Genomic DNA, 19,795 nt, shown 5'->3' on the forward strand with positions numbered 1-19,795 from the left:
AGCAAATCTGCCACAGTAGAAGGAATATTTCTACATATTTTTCTTACATGTTCATTTTCCTCCAGAGCGTCTCCTAGAGCTTTTTGATTTTCTTCTGCCACATCCTTCCAAAATTGCTCAGGAGGTTGCGTGTGGTCTGTCTGCAGATTCATCTCCATCAGAGAGTTGTGCGCACCCGGGATCGAAGTCGAAATGCATGCTTCAAGATCAGACACATAGTCAGAAAGCGGCAGGTCTGCATCAGTCATGGACATGGGTTGCATCAAAGATGATGGGTCTGTGGACAAAAGGGAAAGTAGCTGCAGCATACAGGATCCTTGGCTTAATAAATAGAGGCATTGAGTATAAAAGCAAGGAAGTTATGGTAAACTTTTATAAATCACTGTTTTGACCTCAGCTAGAGTATTGTGTCCAATTCTGGGCACCATGCTTTAGAAAGGATGTCAAGGCCTTGGAGAGGGTGCAGAGGAGATTTACCAGAATGGTACCAGGGATGAGGGAATTCAGTTAAATGGAGAGAGTAGGGATGCTGGGATTGTTGCCCTTAGAGCAAAGAAGGTTAAGGGGAGATTTAACAGAGATGTTCAAAATTATGAGGTGTTTTGATAGAGTAGATAGGGAGAAACTGTTTCCATTAGCAGGAGGGTTGGTAACCAGAGGACACAGATTTAAGATAATTGGCAAAAAAGCCAGAGCAGAGATGAGGTGAATTTTTTTACTCAGCCAGTGGTTATGATCTGGAATGCATTGTCTGAAAGTGTGGTGGAAACAGATTCAATAGTAACTTTCAAAAGGGAATTGGATATATACTTTAAAAGGAAAAAAATTGCAGGGCTATGGGGGAAAGAGCAGGGAAGTGGGACTAATTGGTATCTCTTTCAGAGGAACTGACACGGGCACCATGGGCCGAATGGTCTCCTTCTCTGCTGTATGATTCTACGATTCTATGAAAATATTGTTAAGACTCGCTACATTGTCCACCAGTTATTCTTTGCATCTGTCCTTTTCCAAAAATAGCGCTAGGGGCTTTCCAGATGGCCAGTGACACTCGCATTGGGGCTGAGTTGAAGGAACAACGAGCAGGAAAATGTTGTTTTCTGCCTGGTTTCGAAAATTACGGGGAAAACAGCATCCCTCCGGAAAAAGCTTTGCATCGATTATAAGCTTCGATATAGCTGTTAGTTATTGAACGTTACGTGGTTTTTTTTTGCATTTTGTTGTGGTTCGATATGATAAAGCAGGAATTTATCTGGAGTAGCAGTACCACTTGATGTCCCTCCGCACACTCATTGCAGCTGAAGCTATGGACATTAGTCATTGGCTTCACTTTACTATCGATCGCGTGGACATGTTGATAAACAATCTGTATCAAATGTATTTAAATAGTCCCATATTTATTCTGCAATCATTAATCGCAATAATGATTCTACTCTGATCAATGCCGAGTGCGCTCCGCGTTCCTCTCTAACTATAGGTTGTTTTCGTGAAATGTTTTGAAAGCAATTTTTGAAAGACTAAGGGTTTGTCGTTCGTGTTCCCGGCTTAACTTAACCATAGTTCGAGTTTGTGCATACGAGGTAGTCAAGAAAGATCAACGTTAATTTGAAATCGTTTTGCAATCTTTTCAGAAACATCCCCTTTAAACGACTTTCATCACCTTAATATTCTGACCTTTGGAAGACTGTCATAAAATGACCACAGATTTAATGGACCAGCAAGTTCAGGCACGCTGTGGGTTTCTTTTAAAAACCGTAGTCATTGTTATATCTTTCACCATTGTGTACCTTTGTTTCCAATGGCAACGACTGATGGGGATATGAGAACAGCATTAATGTGTAATCACGATTCCTCTAAAACTATGTGTACTTTCTGATGATTTCATAAAGGCACAATGAAGTTAAATGTACTTACCGCACATTATCATATCAACATCCTTGAAATCTTGCAGGTCAAACTCAGACGTTTCTTCCAGTGGCTGATTCTGCAAAATGAAAATAATTCTTGTTAATGAAAAACGCATCCTCCAAAGAATGATTACAGTTTATTCTGGTATTATCCTGTACAAGGAAGAGTTAAGGTGGTTTATATATTGTAGGGCTTTTAGTCAAAATCTGATTAATTAAATCACTGTAGGTGTCACATTCCCCCCCACCCCATCATCATCGTTTACAGATCTCACCGTAGCCTCACCCCGTCCTACCTCTGCCCCCTCCCCAGTCTATGATTTCACTCTGTCCTCTCCCCGCCTCCTTCTGCCCTACCATCAGTGGTTCAGCCCTCTTAGCCTACCTCTTGATCCCCCTAAACTCCCTAAACCCCTCTACCTTGCTACCTTTCTCCCCACTTTCTTAAACCTTCTAAAATCGTTTTCTTTGACCATGCTTTGGTCATGTCCAATGTCTCTCCCATTGCTGCTGGGGTCCATGTCTCCTCTCTGAAATGCCTTTGAGTGTATGTTGTATTAAAGATACCATAATAATGCAAGTTTCTATCATATGTTGATGTGAGTGCATTTTATATATGAGTGCGCATAAATACTGTATACGTACACTATACAGAACCCCAAATATAAATGAAATAAATACAAAATCAAACATACCTGGAATTCAAATCCCCATTGAGGAAATTGCATGTAACATGTTTGGAGTGCCATTGGAAGAGCTGCCGGTGGTCTCTTGTTTGCCTACAAGGGTCTATTACTATTTTTAAATAGCACCAGCCCAGGGCAAACTGTCTGCTTTATCTGTTCAAGTAAACACAGCAGCAATCAGCCCGACTGTCTGCAATAGCAATACTCCCAGCAGCAAAGATTAAACTGAGAATGATCTATGAGGGTAAATAAGTAATAATAAACCTGCAAATACAACGAGTCACCATCAAAGTGATTAGTTCCCTAGCGCTCTGTCCTCACAGTTAGATTGAACCCGGTGTTGAGTCGCATCTCTCTGTACACTGATAAGATTGATCTATAATTTGAAGTGCTGAAGCGGCCCGAATCGATGGCATTGGATGGCACGCGTTTCGCTCACTGCCACTCGTCTCCGGAGCAGCCTCTATACAGGCAGCCTGCTTCTTTTCAATAGGACAGCCACACGAGCCAACCACATTGCACCTGGACCCAGCAAATACCTTCACACTTAAACACAGTCAAAGATTAACCCAACCTCTGTTCGTGAGGCTTGGCACTGATTCCAGGCTGCATTTCTGCCACACCCCAGAGCCCGTGTGTGCCCAGATTTACTTAATGCAAACTTTCTAAATAAGGACGGACCCACTCGGAGTTCAGACACATGATCCAATTCATTCTTCTCCCGGCGCAAGGCTTCTTTTTTTTGTCAAATTTTGATTAATTACATCCTCCGTGAGAAGTTAAAATCCATTCAGCTTTTCTACCTCCCGCGTACTCTGGAACATGCTAAACACAAGCTTTGTATCACAGAGACTGATGCGCTTTCACGGGTACTTCATTTTCTGATTGACTTCAAACAAACTGCTCACTCAGTCCTCCTCCTGGTCTCACCTCTGCTTCCAATGTGTTGTTGGTGTTTTTTTAATTCATTCTCGGGATACAGGTATTGCAGGCAAAGCTAGCATTCATTGCCCATCCCTAATTGCCCTAGGTGGTAGTGAGCCGCCTTCTTGAACCGTGTGATGAAGGTTCTCCCACAGTTAGGTAGGGAGTATCAGGATTTTGACCCAGTGACGATGAAGGAACGGTGATATATTTCCAAGTCAGGATGGTGTGTGACTTGGAGGGGATCATGGAGGTGGTGCTGTTCCCATCCACCTGCTGCCCTTGTCCCACTAGGTGGTAGAGGTTGCGGGTTTAAGAGGTGCTGCCAAAGATGCCTTGGTGACTTTCTGCTGTGCATCCAGTAGATGGTACACACTGCAACCACGGTAGGCTGTCGAGCTTTCTAATGAAAGGGAAAGCAGCTGAGCTCGGATGAAAGCATTGTGTCAGTGATTGGACCCACATAACCTCATCTGCTCACTTTTAACACAGAAGCCAACCAGCAATATATGGGAAAATATTTTTGATTTGTATTGAAACTTTTAAAAAATGATTAGGAAGGAACTTAAAAAAAAAATCCCTGCAATTTTTTCCACTGCTCTCCTGGTGGGCCAGGCTGTTGCTTGAGGTAGACTGCCCTGCCCAAGTAACCAGTCGTCATGTGTAGCTGTAGGCAGTGAGTGTTGCCAAACATCACAACCGCACCCAATCCATCCTCACCAGATAGCCACATATGCACACTGCACTACAGGAACAGTGGGCACCCTGGCTGATTTTCTGCTCTTCAGTGGAACTGATACCAATTGTAACACTTCTGCCACCCAATGGGAAAGATTAGAGCTTGTATTTCAAAATCAACAATCCTAATGGAGATCCGCCACCTTCAGCTCAGCGGGTTAAATGCACCATATGGTCTGAAACTGAGCTATACATCCCTGGCCTGTGCTGATTTATGTGATCTCAGGAAGGCAGCAGTGGGGCATGACAGTTGACACCAATATACCCTGGGCTAGTATGGGGAAGAATCAGCCAGAATTCCTGGTCCTGATTTATCTGGTGACTCCTGATGAAAACTGTGGCCAGTGAATGTCAAATGAGGACGGAATCCAGCTCAGCTGTGATACCCCTTCACTGTAGAATAGCTTGCCCATATCACTAACTAGGCTCACAGATGAAGATTCGGTATGTGGTATAGATAGTGGAACCCCACTACCCCTGGTGGATCTGTACTGCTGCACGTCACCCCCTGCATGAAAGGGGAAAATGGAATAAAAATTAAAACAAAATCCCTCTTGCGGTTGAGGTACTAAAAGATCTTACTACTGTTACGCTTGGCCTCAGCTATTTGCTTTTTTTCAGTTCTTTCTTTGCCCCTCTGATCATCCTTTTAATATATTCAACATTTTTAAAAATTCATCCCAGTAAGCCCCTTCTCATTTCTTCCTGCAGGACTTATAAAGACAGTTTTTCGCTTTATGTCACTTTTAATTTGTTTCTTAATCCAATTAAGGTCGCATTTGTTTAGTCTGAGCTTTTTTTTAATCCTGCATGCTTCGCATTATACCTTTAAAGGTGTCCCACGTGGCTTCTACTGAAGTGTTGTTGAACAACCACCCCCAGTTTATTTGCTTTAACTGTTCCCTCATTTCATTGAATTTAGCCTTTTAAAGTTATATACCTGGCACCTGGTCTAGGTGTTTCTGACTCCCAGATCATGTTAAACTTTATCATTTTGTGGTCACTGTCCCTAGTGTACAACAACTTTCATTTCCTGTATGTTTTCTGCATCAATAATGAATACCGGATCAATTTAAGTGATGCCTCTCCTATCTTCCTTGATGCACTGGGTCAAGAAGCAGTCATGCATTAGTTTATCAACTCTAACTCTAAACCATTTGGGTTATCCCCGTTTATATTAGGTTGATTGAAGTCTTCATTAAAATAACTTTCCTGTTCTCACACACCCTTCCTATCTCTTCTTAGAGGAAATTATCCTTCTTCTAATGCTGACCTAGTGGTCTATAAGCATACTCTTAGTGTTAACTTGGATTTATTTGAATTAGAGATTAATTTGCATATTTCTCAAGTTGCTGCTAATATCTTTGTATTCTGATTTAGGATTTCTCCACCAATGATTTCTCCTTGCCAAGTCTCCAGCTCATAAAATTGAAATAGGATAACCTAATGAATAATAAATGTGAATGAAAATAGGATTGGGTTACTAAATAAATAATTTTTTGAAGGTGTGACTAATTAGATAAATATTGAAGATGTGACTAATTAGATAAATAAATGGAATGCAGCAGATGTGGTGTATATGGATTTTCAGAAGCCATTCAATAATATGTTTCGCAGGAATTGTTTTAAGAGGAAATGTGGCAGTATGGATAGAAAGTTGGTTGATGGACAGGAAACAAGGAGTTAGGGTAAATGGATGTTGCTCGGATTGGAGAAGGGATGGAAGTGGTGTTCCTAAGGGGTCAGTCCTGGGTCCACTTTAGCTTTTGGTGCATAAAGATGATTTGGACTTTGGCATTGACAGTACAACATTGAAATTTGCTAATGACACAGAAGTAGGAGGTTTGTCAAACAGCAAGGATAACTGTAAAAGGCTTCAGGAGGACATAGACAACTTAATGGAATAGGTAGTAGGCGGCCGAATGAATTTAATGTATAGAATTGTGAGGTAATACATTTTGGGAGGAATAACAAGGAATAGGAGTATACAATTAATAGAAAAATGTTAAAAGATGTAAAGGAAAAGAGAAACCTGAAGGTTCAAATACACCATTTCCTGAAAGTGCAAGGGTAGATCGAGGCATAAAAAAGATCAATAGAATTTTGAGTTTTACAAATAGGGGTGTAGAATACAACAGTAAAGAAGTAATAATGAACATATACAAAAACATTGGTTAGGTCACAGTCAGAGTACTGTGTGCAGTTTTGAGCACCCCATCATAGAAAGAGAATTAAAGCTGTAGAAAGCTATAGATCCAGTAGGATGATGCCAGGAAAGGGAAACTATTGTTAAAAGGAGAGATTTGAAATACTAGGGTAATTTCCACTGGAGCAAAGAAAGCTAAGGGAAAATTTAATAGATGTTTTTAAAACTATGAAGGGTTTTGATGGGATGAATAGGGAAAGACAATGTCCTCCAGTGAGAAGTCAGGGATGAGGAGTTGTCACTAAGAGAATAAGATGATTGGCAAAAGAACTGAAGGTGACGTGAGGTAAAACGTTTTTACACAGCGAGTGGTTATGATCTGGAATGCACTGCCCGAGGGGGTGGTGGAGACAGATTCAATCATGGCCTTCAAAAGGGAACTGGATAAGTACTTGAAAGTAAAAGATTTGCAGGGCTACGGGGAAAGGGCAGGGGAGTGGGACTAGCTGGACTGCTCTTGCATAGACCCAGCGCAGACTCGATGGGCTGAATGGCCTCCTTCCGTGCTGTAACCTTTCTATGATTCTAAAATGGTTGGGCAGTGTCCTAAGCCCAACCATCATCAGCTGCTTCATTCTCTCCATCAGAAGGTCAAAAGTGGGGATGTTTGCTGATGATTGCACAGTGTTCAGTTCCATTTGCAACCCCTCAGATAATGAAGCAGTCCAAGCCCCCATGCAGCAAGACCTGGACAACATCCAGACTTGGGCTCATAAGTGGCAAGTAACATTCGCGCCAGACAAGTGCCAGGCAATGAACACCTCCAACAAGAGAGAGTCTAACCACCTCCCCTTGACATTCAATGGCATTACCATCACCGAAGCCCCCACCATCAACATCCCAGAGGTCACTATTGACCAGAAACTTAACTGGACTAACCACATAAATACTGTGGCTACAAGAGCAGGTCAGAGGCTGGGTATTCTGTGGCAAGTGACTCACCTCCTGACTCCCAAAACCTTTCTAACATCTACAAGTCACAAGTCAGGATATGATGGAATACTCTCCACTTGCCTGCATGAGTGCAGCTCCAACAACACTCAAGAATCTCGACACCATCCAGGGCAAAGCAGCCTGCTTGATTAGCACCCCATCCACCACCCTAAACATTCACTCCCTCCACCATCAGCGCACTTTGGCTGCAGTGTGTACCATCTACAAGATGCACTGCAGCAACTCGCCAAGGCTTCTTTGATAGCACCTCCCAAACCCGCGACCTCTACCAACTAGAAGGACAAGGGCAGCAGACACATGGGAACACCACCACCTGCACGTTCCCCTCCAAGTCACACACCATCCTGACTTGGAAATATATCACCGTTCGTTCATTTCTGGGTCAAAATCCTGGAACTCCTGGAATGCACGTAGCATTCGTAACAAAATGGACGAGTTAACGGCACAAATAACTACGTATGGGTATGATCTTGTGGCCATTACAGAAACATGGCTACAGGGTGACAACGACTGGGAATTAAATATGCCAGGGTATTTAACAATCAGGAAGGACAGGCAGGAAGGAAGGGGAGGTGGGGTGGCTATGTTAATAAAGGAAGGAATCACTGTAATACAGATAAATGATATTGGGACAAAGCATCAAGATAATGAAACAGTTTGGGTAGAGATAAGGAATAATAAGGGGAAAAAAACACTAGTGGGCGTAGTATATAGGCCTCCTAATAGTTGCAACTCTGCTGGAAGAAGTATTAATCAGGAAATAGTCGGGGCATGTAATAAGGGAACAGCTATAATTATGGGGGATTTTAACTATCATATTAACAGGACAAATCAAATTGGGCAGAGCAGCCTTGAGGAAGAGTTCATTGAGTGCATCAGGGATGGATTTCTTGAGCAGTATGTAACTGATCCTACAAGGGGGCAGGCAACCCTGGACCTGGTCCAGTGTAATGAGTCAGGATTAATTAATAATGTCCTAGTTAAGGATCCCCTTGGAACGAGCGACCACAACATGGTTGAATTCCATATCCAATTAGAGGGTGAGATGGTTGATTCTCAAACAAGCGTACTGAGCTTGAATAAAGGAGACTATGATGGTATGAGAGCAGAATTGATTAAAGTGGACTGGGAAAATAGATTAAAGGGTAAGACAGTACATGAACAGTGGTGTTCATTTAAGGAGTTATTTTACAACTTTCAAAATAAATATATTCCACTGAGGAAAAAAGGGTGTAAAAGAAATGACAGCCATCCGTGGCTCAGTAAAGAAATCAAGGATAGTATCCAACTAAAAACAAGGACATATAAGGTAGCCAAACTTAGTGGGAGGATAGAAGATTGGGAAGTCTTCAAAAGACAGCAAAAAGTAACTAAAGGATTGATTAAGAAAGGAAAGTTAGATTATGAAAAGAAATTAGCAAAAAAGATAAAAACAGCAAGAGTTTCTATAGTTCTATAAAAAGAAAAAGGGTGGCGAAGGTAAACGTAGGTCCCTTAAAGGATGAGACCGGGAAATTAATGGTGGGAAACATGGAGATGGCAAAAATGCTGAACATTTTGTTTCAGTCTTTATGGTAGAGGACACTAAGAATATCCCAACACTGGACAAACAGGGGGCTCTACGGGGGGAGGAATTAAATACGATTAAAATCACTCAGGAGATGGTACTCAGTAAAATAATGGGACTCAAAGCGGATAAATCCCCTGGACCTGATGGCTTACATCCTAGGGTCTTGAGGGAAGTGGCAGTAGGGATTGTGGATGCTTTGGTGATAGTTTTCCAAAATTCCCTTGACTCAGGAGAGGTCCCGGCAGATTGGAAAACTGCTAATGTAACATCATTATTTAAAAAGGGTAGTAGGCAGAAGGCTGGAAATTATAGGCCAGTTAGCCTAACATCTGTGGTGGGTAAAATTTTGGAGACAGTAACAGAACATTTAGATAAGCATAATTTAATAGGACAAAGTCAGCATGGCTTTATGAAGGGGAAGTCATGTCTGACAAATTTGCTTGAGTTCTTTGACGATATAACGTACAGGGTGGATAAAGGGGAACCAGTGGACATAGTGTATTTAGACTTCCAGAAGGCATTCGACAAGGTGCCACATAAAAGATTATTACTTAAGATAAAAAATCACGGGATTGGGGGTAATATTCTGGCATGGGTGGAGGATTGGTTATCGAACAGGAGGCAGAGAGTTGGGATAAATGGTTCATTCTCGCGCTGGCAACCAGTAACCAGTGGTGTTCCACAGGGGTCGGTGCTGGGTCCTCAACTCTATACAACCTATATTAACGATTTGGAGGAGGGGACCGAGTGCAACATATCAAAATTTGCAGATGATACAAAGATGGGAGGGAAAGTAGAGAGTGAGGAGGACATAAAAAACCTACAAGGGGATATAGACAGGCTGGGTGAGTGGGCGGAGATTTGGCAGATGCAATATAATATTGGAAAATGTGAGGTTATGCACTTTGGCAGGAAAAATCAGAGAGCAAGTTATTTTCTTAATGGCGAGAGACTAGAAAGTACTGCAGTACAAAGGAATCTGGGGGTCCTAGTGCAAGAAAATCAAAAAGTTGGTATGCAGGTGCAGCAGGTGATCAAGAAGGCCAATGGAATGTTGGCTTTTATTGCTAGGGGGATAGAATATAAAAACAGGGAGGTATTGCTGCAGTTATATTAGGCATTGGTGAGACCGCACCTGGAATACTGCATACAGTTTTGGTGTCCACACTTAAGAAAAGACATACTTGCTCTCGAGGCAGTACAAAGAAGGTTCATTCGGTTAATCCCGGGGATGAGGGGGTGGACATATGAGGAGAGGTTGAGTAGATTGGGACTCTACTCATTGGTGTTCAGAAGAATGAGAGGCGATCTTATTGAAACATATAAGATTGTGAAGGGGCTTGATCGGGTGGATGCAGTAAAGATGTTCCCAAAGATGGGTGAAACTAGAACTAGGGGGCATAATCTTAGAATAAGGGGCTGCTCTTTCAAAACTGAGATGAGGAGAAACTTATTCACTCAGAGGGCGGTAGGTCTGTGGAATTTGCTGCCCCAGGAAGCTGTGGAAGCTACATTACTAGATAAATTTAAAACAGAAATAGACAGTTTCCTAGAAGTAAAGGGAATCAGGGGTTATGGGAAGCGGGCAGGAAATTGGACATGAAGCTGAGTTCGGATCGGTCAATGCCCTGTGGGTGGCGGAGAGGGCCCAGGGGCTGAGTGGCCGGGTCCTGCTCCTACTTCTTGTGTTCTTTAGATTTGTGGTTGGGATCAGATCAGCCATGATCTTATTGAATGGCGGCGCAGGCTCGAGGGGCCGATTGGCCTACTCCTGCTCCTATTTCTTCTGTTCTTATGTTCTAACAGCACTGTGGGAGCACCTTCACCACACAGACTACAGCGGTTCAAGAAGGCGGCTCATCACCACCTTCCCAAGGGCAATTAGGGATAGACAATAAATGCTGGCAAGTGACTCACCTCCTGACTCCCCAAAGCTTTTCTATCATCTACAAGGCACAAGTCAGGAGTGTGATGGAATACTCTCCACTTGCCTAGATGAGTGCAGCTCCAACACTCAAGAAGCTCAACACCATCCAAGACAAAGCAGCCCCCTTGATTGGGACCCTATTCACCACCTTAAACATTCATTCCCTCCACCACCGGTACACTGTGGCTGCAGTGTGTACCATCTACAGGATGAGGCAGAAACTATTAAATTTTTTAAGGGAAAATTGGGCAAATATTTGAAGCAGAGGAAGATACAAGGCTATGGGGAGAAAGCAGAGCAGTAAGATTCGTTCTGAAATAAAAACAGAAAATGCTGGAAATACTCAGCAGGTCAAGCAGCATCTGTGGAGAGAGAAACAGAGTTAACGTTTCATGTCGATGACCTTTCATCAAAACTCAGTCTCTCTCCACGGATGCTGCCTTACCTGTTGAATGTTTCCAGCATTTTCTGTTTTTATTTCAGATTTCCAGCATCCGCAGTATTTTGCTTTTGTTTTCGAGATTCATTTTGAATTGTTCTTGCAAAGAGCTAGCACAGACGTGATGGGCTGAATACCCTACCTTTGAATAGCCTACCTTTGTGCTGTAAACTTCTATGGTTCTATGGCTCTAACAAAAGTCACTTCACATAATTCTATAGTACTTTCAAGACTGAGATTGATAGATTTTTCTTAGGTAAAGGTATCAAGGGATATGAGGCAAAGGAGGATAAATGGGGTTGAGGTACAGATCAGCCGAGAGGCTAATTGGCCTACTCCTGTTCCTATGTTCCTATAAGGAGGCAACATAGAAAGAGCAGCTACTAGGCAGCAAAAGAAAGAGGCAATGGGAAAGGAAAGGGAGGACAGGAAAAGAAAGAGGCAATGGAGAAAAAATACACAATAAAAAAGAAAAAGAGGCAACAAAGAGAAAGAAAGGCAATCAATAAGGAGAATGATGCACATGAGAAGAGTAAATGGGGCAATAAAGTGAAAGGCAACAGTGAGAAAGGGAATGATAGGGAAGACTGCAGAAAGATAAAATCAACAACTTAGAGAAAATGAAGACACCCTGTAAAGAAAGAACGACAAAGCCAAGGAAGAGAAAAAAGAACAGGTTGAGAAAAGCAGAGACTAAGATGAGAAGAAACTCAAAGATAAGAGTTGGAGAAGCAAGTAAGTTCTCATTGTTACATGTCTTACTTTTCCTGTAATACATGTTCCCTGTATATCCGGGTTAATTTTCCCAAATACACACAACTGATGAAGCTCTGATGAAGGGTTACAGCCGAAATGCTAACGTATCTGTTCTCTCCATAGATGCTGACTGACCTACAGTATATTTCCAGTATTTTCTGCTTTGTTTCAGATTTTCAGCATTTGGAGTTTTTTGGTTTTTATTTATTTGCACTATCTTTTGTTTATTGTCAAACTGCGCATTAGATGTACCTTTATTCAATGGACTAATGATTAATACTTTGTATCCTGGATGATACTTTGCATAAAATAACAAATACCCTGGAAGAACATGTGGCACACAATGGATACCTGGGACTGATTATACAGAGCATCATAGATAACCAAATGAGATTACAGCGTCAATAATGGAGACCTAGCAGTGATTATATAAAGATTAATGAATATCTTCAAATTAAATCAAGCAGTTTATAACCATCATCTGAACCCGAATGTGCCTCACTCCAACTCACCCACTTATTTTATTATTTACTTGCTTAAGAGTCAGTAGAAATTTTTATTTTCTGATCGATCTATTTTCTTCCTTGGCCAGTGACAAATATAATGGTGGACATCAACTGTTAGGATGCTCCGTGGATTTATATAGGATGATAAAAAGAAGAAGAATATGCGAAGGGGCTAATTTTAATACAAAGTACTTCCCCATCACTATAATACCAAAAAAGAGTAAAATTATCTTACCTTATACCAACAGTTGATTATCAGGATACAATGCAATCAATAAATACAATATTATGTAACTTAATCAAATGAGTTCTGATGATTATTAAACTGCACATGCAGTTTATCATGACACATGAACCCTTTTGATTGAATTACACCCTTATAATAATACTCTTGATTAATCTATCCTACAGTGCCTGGCACACATCTTATGGTTGAAAATTACAATCAGCTTTATTAAAGTTCATCTACAATATGATATCTCTACCATGCAACTGGACTACCTCAGGACCTTGATAACAATAAGAAAAGCCAAAATAAGTGCTATTTGAAAATAATAATGCATTGTTCAGGATGTGGCTCTCAGTGACTTGAAAGCTTTAATTAGATCTCAGTTTCTATTGATGTTAATAAATTGATGGCTGACTGTTTATAATGCAATCAGAACCCCTTCATTGAATTACAAGTTGTAACTTACTGCCAGCTATTGTGTACTCCATAGGTCCCCACTGAATATGTTATAGATACACAAGTGTAATTTGTCTTTTTTTTAGTAATTAGTTCTAATTAATGTTGTTCACCCATGAAGAGGACAATTACAAGCACAGTGGGATCCTCCTCAGTTGGGCATTTAGACTGCTTCTCTTGAGATGTAAAAACATGTAATCTTAAAAGACCTCTTTCAGCAAGCATTAAGAACTCAACTAATGGAATGTTTCACCTCAAAAGAGAACATACTGCAGCTATTAGGAAGTTAGGGTAAAGTTTTAGCACTATGACTCAAAAATGTAAAATATTTATGTACTCATTTCAGCTGCAATAAAGAGAATTAAACAGTGCAGTTTCTACTGATGGATTTGAAGAACTAATGATAAGTTTGAATTTTGTTAAATACATGAAATATAACTTCTAAAGGTTTTTTTTTGTTACACAATTTATGCTTCATTTTGCCTTCCATTTTAGGTTGGTACCCTTGTGAATTTTATTCTTGATACACAGTGAAAGGGTTTTAAAAATGGGACACATAAAATGAAAAAACTGCAAACGCTGGACATTTCAAGTACAACCAGAACATGCTGGAACTGCACAGCAGGTCTGTCTGCAGATCTATATCCAAAATATTAACTTGTCTTTACCTTTTTAGATGCTGAAAAACCTGTTGTATACTTTCAGCATTTTCTGTTCTTATTTGTGGTCAGACAGTTATTGAATGACTTATTGGCATGCTTACAATGAAGCATGGCATAAAAATGAGAATTACCAATCTGAATTTTGTATCTATTGTATTTTACAATGAAATTGTACCTATATTCATTGGACTATAACTGGCCATGATATCAAACTTTCCTTTTTGCAATTAGTGGATCCCCAGGGATCAAAAGTTCAAAACCACAAAGCTACATTTAAATGTAAAGGCCCAAAAAATAACCACTCTTTTGGCAGGCACTGTTCCTATTTATGCTGTTCACTGTGGCCTGAATGGATGTTTCCCTGATGGCTATCATTAGCTGAACAAATAACAGAATTACTGCATAGATTCAACTCACAATATCATATACAGTCCATTTACAGCACAGTGACAATAAAACTGAACATGCAGGGCCAAATTTTCGCTCCCACCACCCACTGGATACCGGAGAGGTGCAGCACCCCATAGGTGTACTGCACCTGTGAGAGGCACAAATCGCCCAAATTTCCTACCCCTGGTACAGGTCCACCCCAGCAGGGCTTTACACTGGGAACAGATGGGAGGGAAACAGGAGCTCAGCTCCAGGCCTGAGAAGCCTGTAACGGCATTTCTGGCCACTAGCCTCTGGGGCCTTTTGACATCTGCTGGAGAGCAGCAGCCAGAGGGGCCCTAGGCCCAAAACTTGTGCTGTGATGCAAAATACCTGTAGGAAAAACTGCCTGCAATGACTTTCCATGTTTGGATTGCCACTGGTCCCCGTCAGACCCTTAGCAGCCCTGTGTGTGGGCGGCCCACATTCAGACACAGTAGAAGCTGAGGCGAGAAAGCCATAAACACCCCTTGCCACATAATTTCAATACTAGTACTCACACCTATTACAGGCACAGGCCCACTCACTCCCATCCAGGGCTGTCCTGGACATCCCAGGACTGGGTGGTGGGGATAAAGACCTGCCATAAAGGATCGCTGCCCCTTTATATCTTCACTGTGACTAGAAACTGAGTGATCGACAGGTGCAGTGAAGAGGAAAGTCACCTCATAATGTTTAGGAATTTGAAATCCTGAATATTTATACTTTCAGTTTTACTGACCAATGTATCTTCTGTGCTACGCACTGAAAGACTGTTCTGCTGATAATTATTAAGTAAAAATAAACAAACCTAAGAAGCCAATGGTAAATCTTTTTTGAATTCTGATGAGTGTTCAAATTATAATCTTCAAAAAATTTAAAGTCCTGACTATATGAATTGGAATGAGGGATCTATTACTTGTCTATTCCAAATATATGTTGACAATTTAGCTTCAGGTGTTATTTTCAAGCTGAGTGTAACATCAACATTACATAAATATTAAAAAATCCTGCAGTAGTGTTCAGCTGAAGTCCTCACAGCTGCATTTCATTTGGTTAAGTACATGAACCTCCTTCATCACTGGGCAGTTTTCCTAAATGGTGGACCTCAAAGTCTAACGTTTTTAACTGACAAAAACTACAACTACCATGGACTAGAAGTAAAGACACTTGTATGGCGGAAAGAGACCACAGTGCTTGATTTTGGTTTTTGTCATGAAATCCAAGGGACCATAATTTAAACATGTATAATTAAAGTTAATTAAATGTGCTTTCCAAATTGAATATTTTAATCAAAGCATATTTGTGATATCTCACAACTTCTGTATAAACTCCACAACAGAATGATGCTCTTTAAAATATTTATCTAAATTAGAATAATGACATGATCAGGACATTCCAACAGAATAAAAGACAGAAGCAGTGCCCAATGGCCTCTGCTCATACTTATACATGCACATACACACACATAAATGTATACACAGAGAATAAAGCACTTACATTCATAGAATAAGCCATTCACTCTCTCTCACACACAAACAAATGCACATACACAGAATAAATCACTCACACACATAGAATAAGCCATTCACTCTCACACACACAGTAAACCACTCACTCAAACATATAGAATAAACCACTCTCTCATACAAAATAAAACACTCACACACACATACACAGTAAACACACAAACACAGAATAACCATTCATTCACACAGACACACACAGTAAATTCATATACAGTAAACTCTGACACACACACATACATGCAGAATAAACCATTCACACTCACACATACAATAAACCACTTACTCAAGCATATAGGGTAAACTGCTGACTCTCACTCTTCCATACACACAGAATAAACCACTCACTCACACACAGAATAAACTAATATATACACAAATACACATAGAGTTTATCTAACTCACTCATACACATTCACATTCACACATCCATTTATCACACACTCTCACTCATACACTCATTCACACACTCTGCCACCCATTCTCATTCAGCTATTTATTCACATGCACCCTCACTTATATGTACATTCACTACTCATATTCTTATCGCTCATGCTTACACTGACTCATTCACACACTCACTCACATACACTCTCACTCATGCATATTCACCTATTTACGTACATTTTCTTACACTCTCTCACACCCTTACTCATGCACACACATAGTCACACACTAACAAACTCTCACATATTCTCACACACTCATTCACATGCACACACACTCATTATCACTCACCTACTTATTCACTCGCACACTTTCGTTCTCATTTTATCTATTCACTCAGATTCTCTCTCGCTCATTCACAGAATCTCACACACACTCATTTACTAATGCATTCACCTACTCACATATTCCCACACACTCATTCGCTTTCAGACATAAACACACACACACAATGAAAACGAATGTGAACAATTCAGCCGCGACACACACCTGCCGAGTGAGTTCATTTGAAGATTCCTGGTGTAGAACTGATGTGCAATCTGCCAAATCCTGCCATACCGTTTCATCTATAGTCACGAATGCTAAAAACAAAGCGGTCTGGGGTTTGTATAAAAATGACACGGTGTATATCTGTGTGTCAAAAAGATCGAATAAAACAGCCGCCTGTACCTGAGTCTGATGTAATCGCTGATGCATCGGAATAAATGGTCACCTGCGAGTTCGTCCCACGCACCTTCTGGTGATCTTTCTGTGTATCGCAGGAGAACAGCAATATAAAGGCAATATAAAGCAGTATTTTTGTCAATCTAATTTTAAACATTAAAATGTGTCAACAGAAATAATAAGCATTCATAAGTGTACAAAGAGCAAAAATTGAAAACAAAATATCCGAATACCAAAACTTTACCAACTCAACAATGGAAAGAGGAAATCATTGAAAGGATTGTATTCATTGAAGAATTGTCCGTTTATAGCTAACCTAAGATGATATTAAAATTGTACTTTTTACGAAAACAATCCATAACACCATTCAGTGAATTAAATACAAGTAGGGCAGCTTACTTATACAGGAATATAAAGTGTAACCAATACACCGATACTGGCACCCAATATTATTTGTAAATGGAAATCACACTCACTGAACTATGACTAAACTCTCTGCTAAGAGATGATTAAACGCAATCGCTCTCTGGGTAGAGATGTGTACCTTTTTATCAAATTTTGGTTGCTTTTTGCCCGAAATGTGGCTGGGCAACTCCACCATCCTGTTCGGGTAAATTTCTCCAAAGACTTTTCTTCCATTTTGCATTTCCACTGGCCTGTCAGTAAAAATAATATAAAATAATTTATTTTCACTTCTGTTTACCGTCAATGTATAACACCTTTTTATTTTGCTGCGGTATGTACTCTGAAGGCTTATCTGTTATATATTTGGCTAATTTGCTAATTTATGTTTTAAATAACCTAAAGGTAAAGAATAAAATGACTGTCGGTTGGAAAGGTATCGGTCTTATAGCGGGAACATGCACCGTTATTTGCTTCGCCCAATCAAACCCTTCCCACCCCGTCTCTACGGGAGAAGCGTCCCTGGAGATGTTTAATTGTAACAGAAAGGAGCGATTAATATCCTTTCCAAACAGAGGCCGAGCGAGCGCCAGAGGTGGCGCCTTAAAGACAAGGCAATCTGTGCACCGCCAGAGCGCTAAATTTAAAGCACTGCAGCCTCCAGAGACACATTCGTTTTTTAATCTGCTGTAATACTCCGCGTTGCGCCCTTTTCTCATTCATTGGCGCCACCTCAACTGTAATATTACACAACTGCACAAATGTTCAGAAATGCAGCCTTTAACGAGGTCCGGCGTTAAGTCCAAGTCCCCTATTATATGATAGCGCGAAAAACGCTTGCACCTCGAGCCCCGAGAGATCGGATTAATTGGCTCACGGTGATAATAGTAAAGGACAAATACTGAGCTTTGTCAATCTGACATAGTGATATTAATGTGGACACAAAACAACCTCGCGATGAAAGTATTTCAGCACCTACTATATGCTGGTTTAATACAGTCCATTAATTAACGCTTTCAAGGCAGTGAATTGTACAAATGTACTTTAGTAAATTATTACGGTTATTGTCGGACTGCATTATTACTTGCAAAAAGGATTCTTTCTCTCAATGTAATATTAATATGTTTACGGTGTGCCCGTTTAAGGGCTGCTCGATGAAATATGGAGAAATACATTTTTAAAATAAATTACTGGTTGTAATTTATGTAAATAAACAAATAAATTTACTTTGAATTATTTAAGATTCCTGATTTAACATATTGCTGTGCTGGAGCCGGTCACAGCCAAAACGTATGCACAGAATGAAAAACTGAATAAATTTGAATACTCACTTGGTAATGTCGCTGGTGGGTAACTTTTATTTTCAAAGTTGTATTTACATGAAGTATTTTTTAATAATAAATTGATACAGGTGGGTGCGGCTGGGAGTGCAATGGTACTTCTGTACCTATTACCTTTAATTTCTATTATTTTCTATGGAACGAATAATAATTGTGACATTTGGAAGCGATCTCTCTTTTACTTAAATATCACCTATTATTTTTTCCTCTATATATGGAAAGTATTGATCATTGATATTTGAATGGAAAGTAACTGTAGGCGAATCGACCTGCTGCAGGAAAACTTTTGTTTAATTAACGCTCAAGTGGTAGCCTGGATATGACAAAACCAACTTAAGAACATTGGGAACAGGAGCAGGCCATTCAGCCCCCTGAGCCTACTCCACCATTCAATTAGATCATGACTGAGCTGCACCTCAACTCCCACCTTTGCTCCATATCCCTTGATACCCTTACCTAATAAAAATCTATCTAGGTCTTGAAAGCTCCAATTGTCCTAGCACCCACAGCCTTTTGGGGGAGAGAGTTCCAAATTTCCACTACCTTTTGTATGAAAAAGTGCTTCCTGATTTTGCTCCTGAATGGCTTAACTCTGATTTTAACCCATTGTTCTTGATTCACCACCAGAGGAAATAGTTACTCCGTTTCTACCATATCAAATCCGTTAAACATTTTAAACACCTACATCAGATCGTCCCTCAAACTTCTTTACAAAGAAATACAAGTCAAGTTTATGCAAGCTGTCCTCACAATTTAACCCTCTAAGTCCCAGAACCATTCCGATAACCCACTCCAGATTCCCTTGCTGGAAATGAGTGAGTTCATAATTGGTTCTGACTCTGAGCGATTTGTGGAAACTTCAAGAATGACCAAGTGGGACAAATACTGAATTTACATTTGAGAGTATAGGGATGATAATTCTCATTCTGTATGTCAGCAGCAAGGACAGACTGGGAGTCAAACAGATTCCCCAAACTGAAGTTTGTTCTAACTTAACAGTTTGGCTACATAACAACAGTGACTGAACTTCAAAAATAATAATTGGAGGTGAA

The 19,795-nt window shown here is 40.4% G+C and overlaps 1 protein-coding gene across 1 annotated transcript in view; it reads right to left on the reverse strand.

Annotated features, from left to right (window-relative positions):
* Positions 1–17,647, reverse strand: part of mcidas (multiciliate differentiation and DNA synthesis associated cell cycle protein) — a 30,714-nt gene extending 13,067 nt beyond the window's left edge. The window contains exons 1-5 of the mRNA XM_067994509.1: positions 17,546–17,647; positions 17,008–17,086; positions 16,828–16,919; positions 1,912–1,981; positions 48–277 (exon numbers count right to left, since the gene is read on the reverse strand). Of these exons, the coding sequence (XP_067850610.1) occupies positions 48–277; positions 1,912–1,981; positions 16,828–16,919; positions 17,008–17,086; positions 17,546–17,647 (573 nt within the window). The remainder of the gene's footprint in view (positions 1–47; positions 278–1,911; positions 1,982–16,827; positions 16,920–17,007; positions 17,087–17,545) is intronic.
* Positions 17,648–19,795: the final 2,148 nt, after the last annotated feature.

The sequence above is a fragment of the Heptranchias perlo genome, chromosome 1, assembly GCF_035084215.1.
Source record: "Heptranchias perlo isolate sHepPer1 chromosome 1, sHepPer1.hap1, whole genome shotgun sequence".
NCBI lineage: Eukaryota > Metazoa > Chordata > Chondrichthyes > Hexanchiformes > Hexanchidae > Heptranchias > Heptranchias perlo.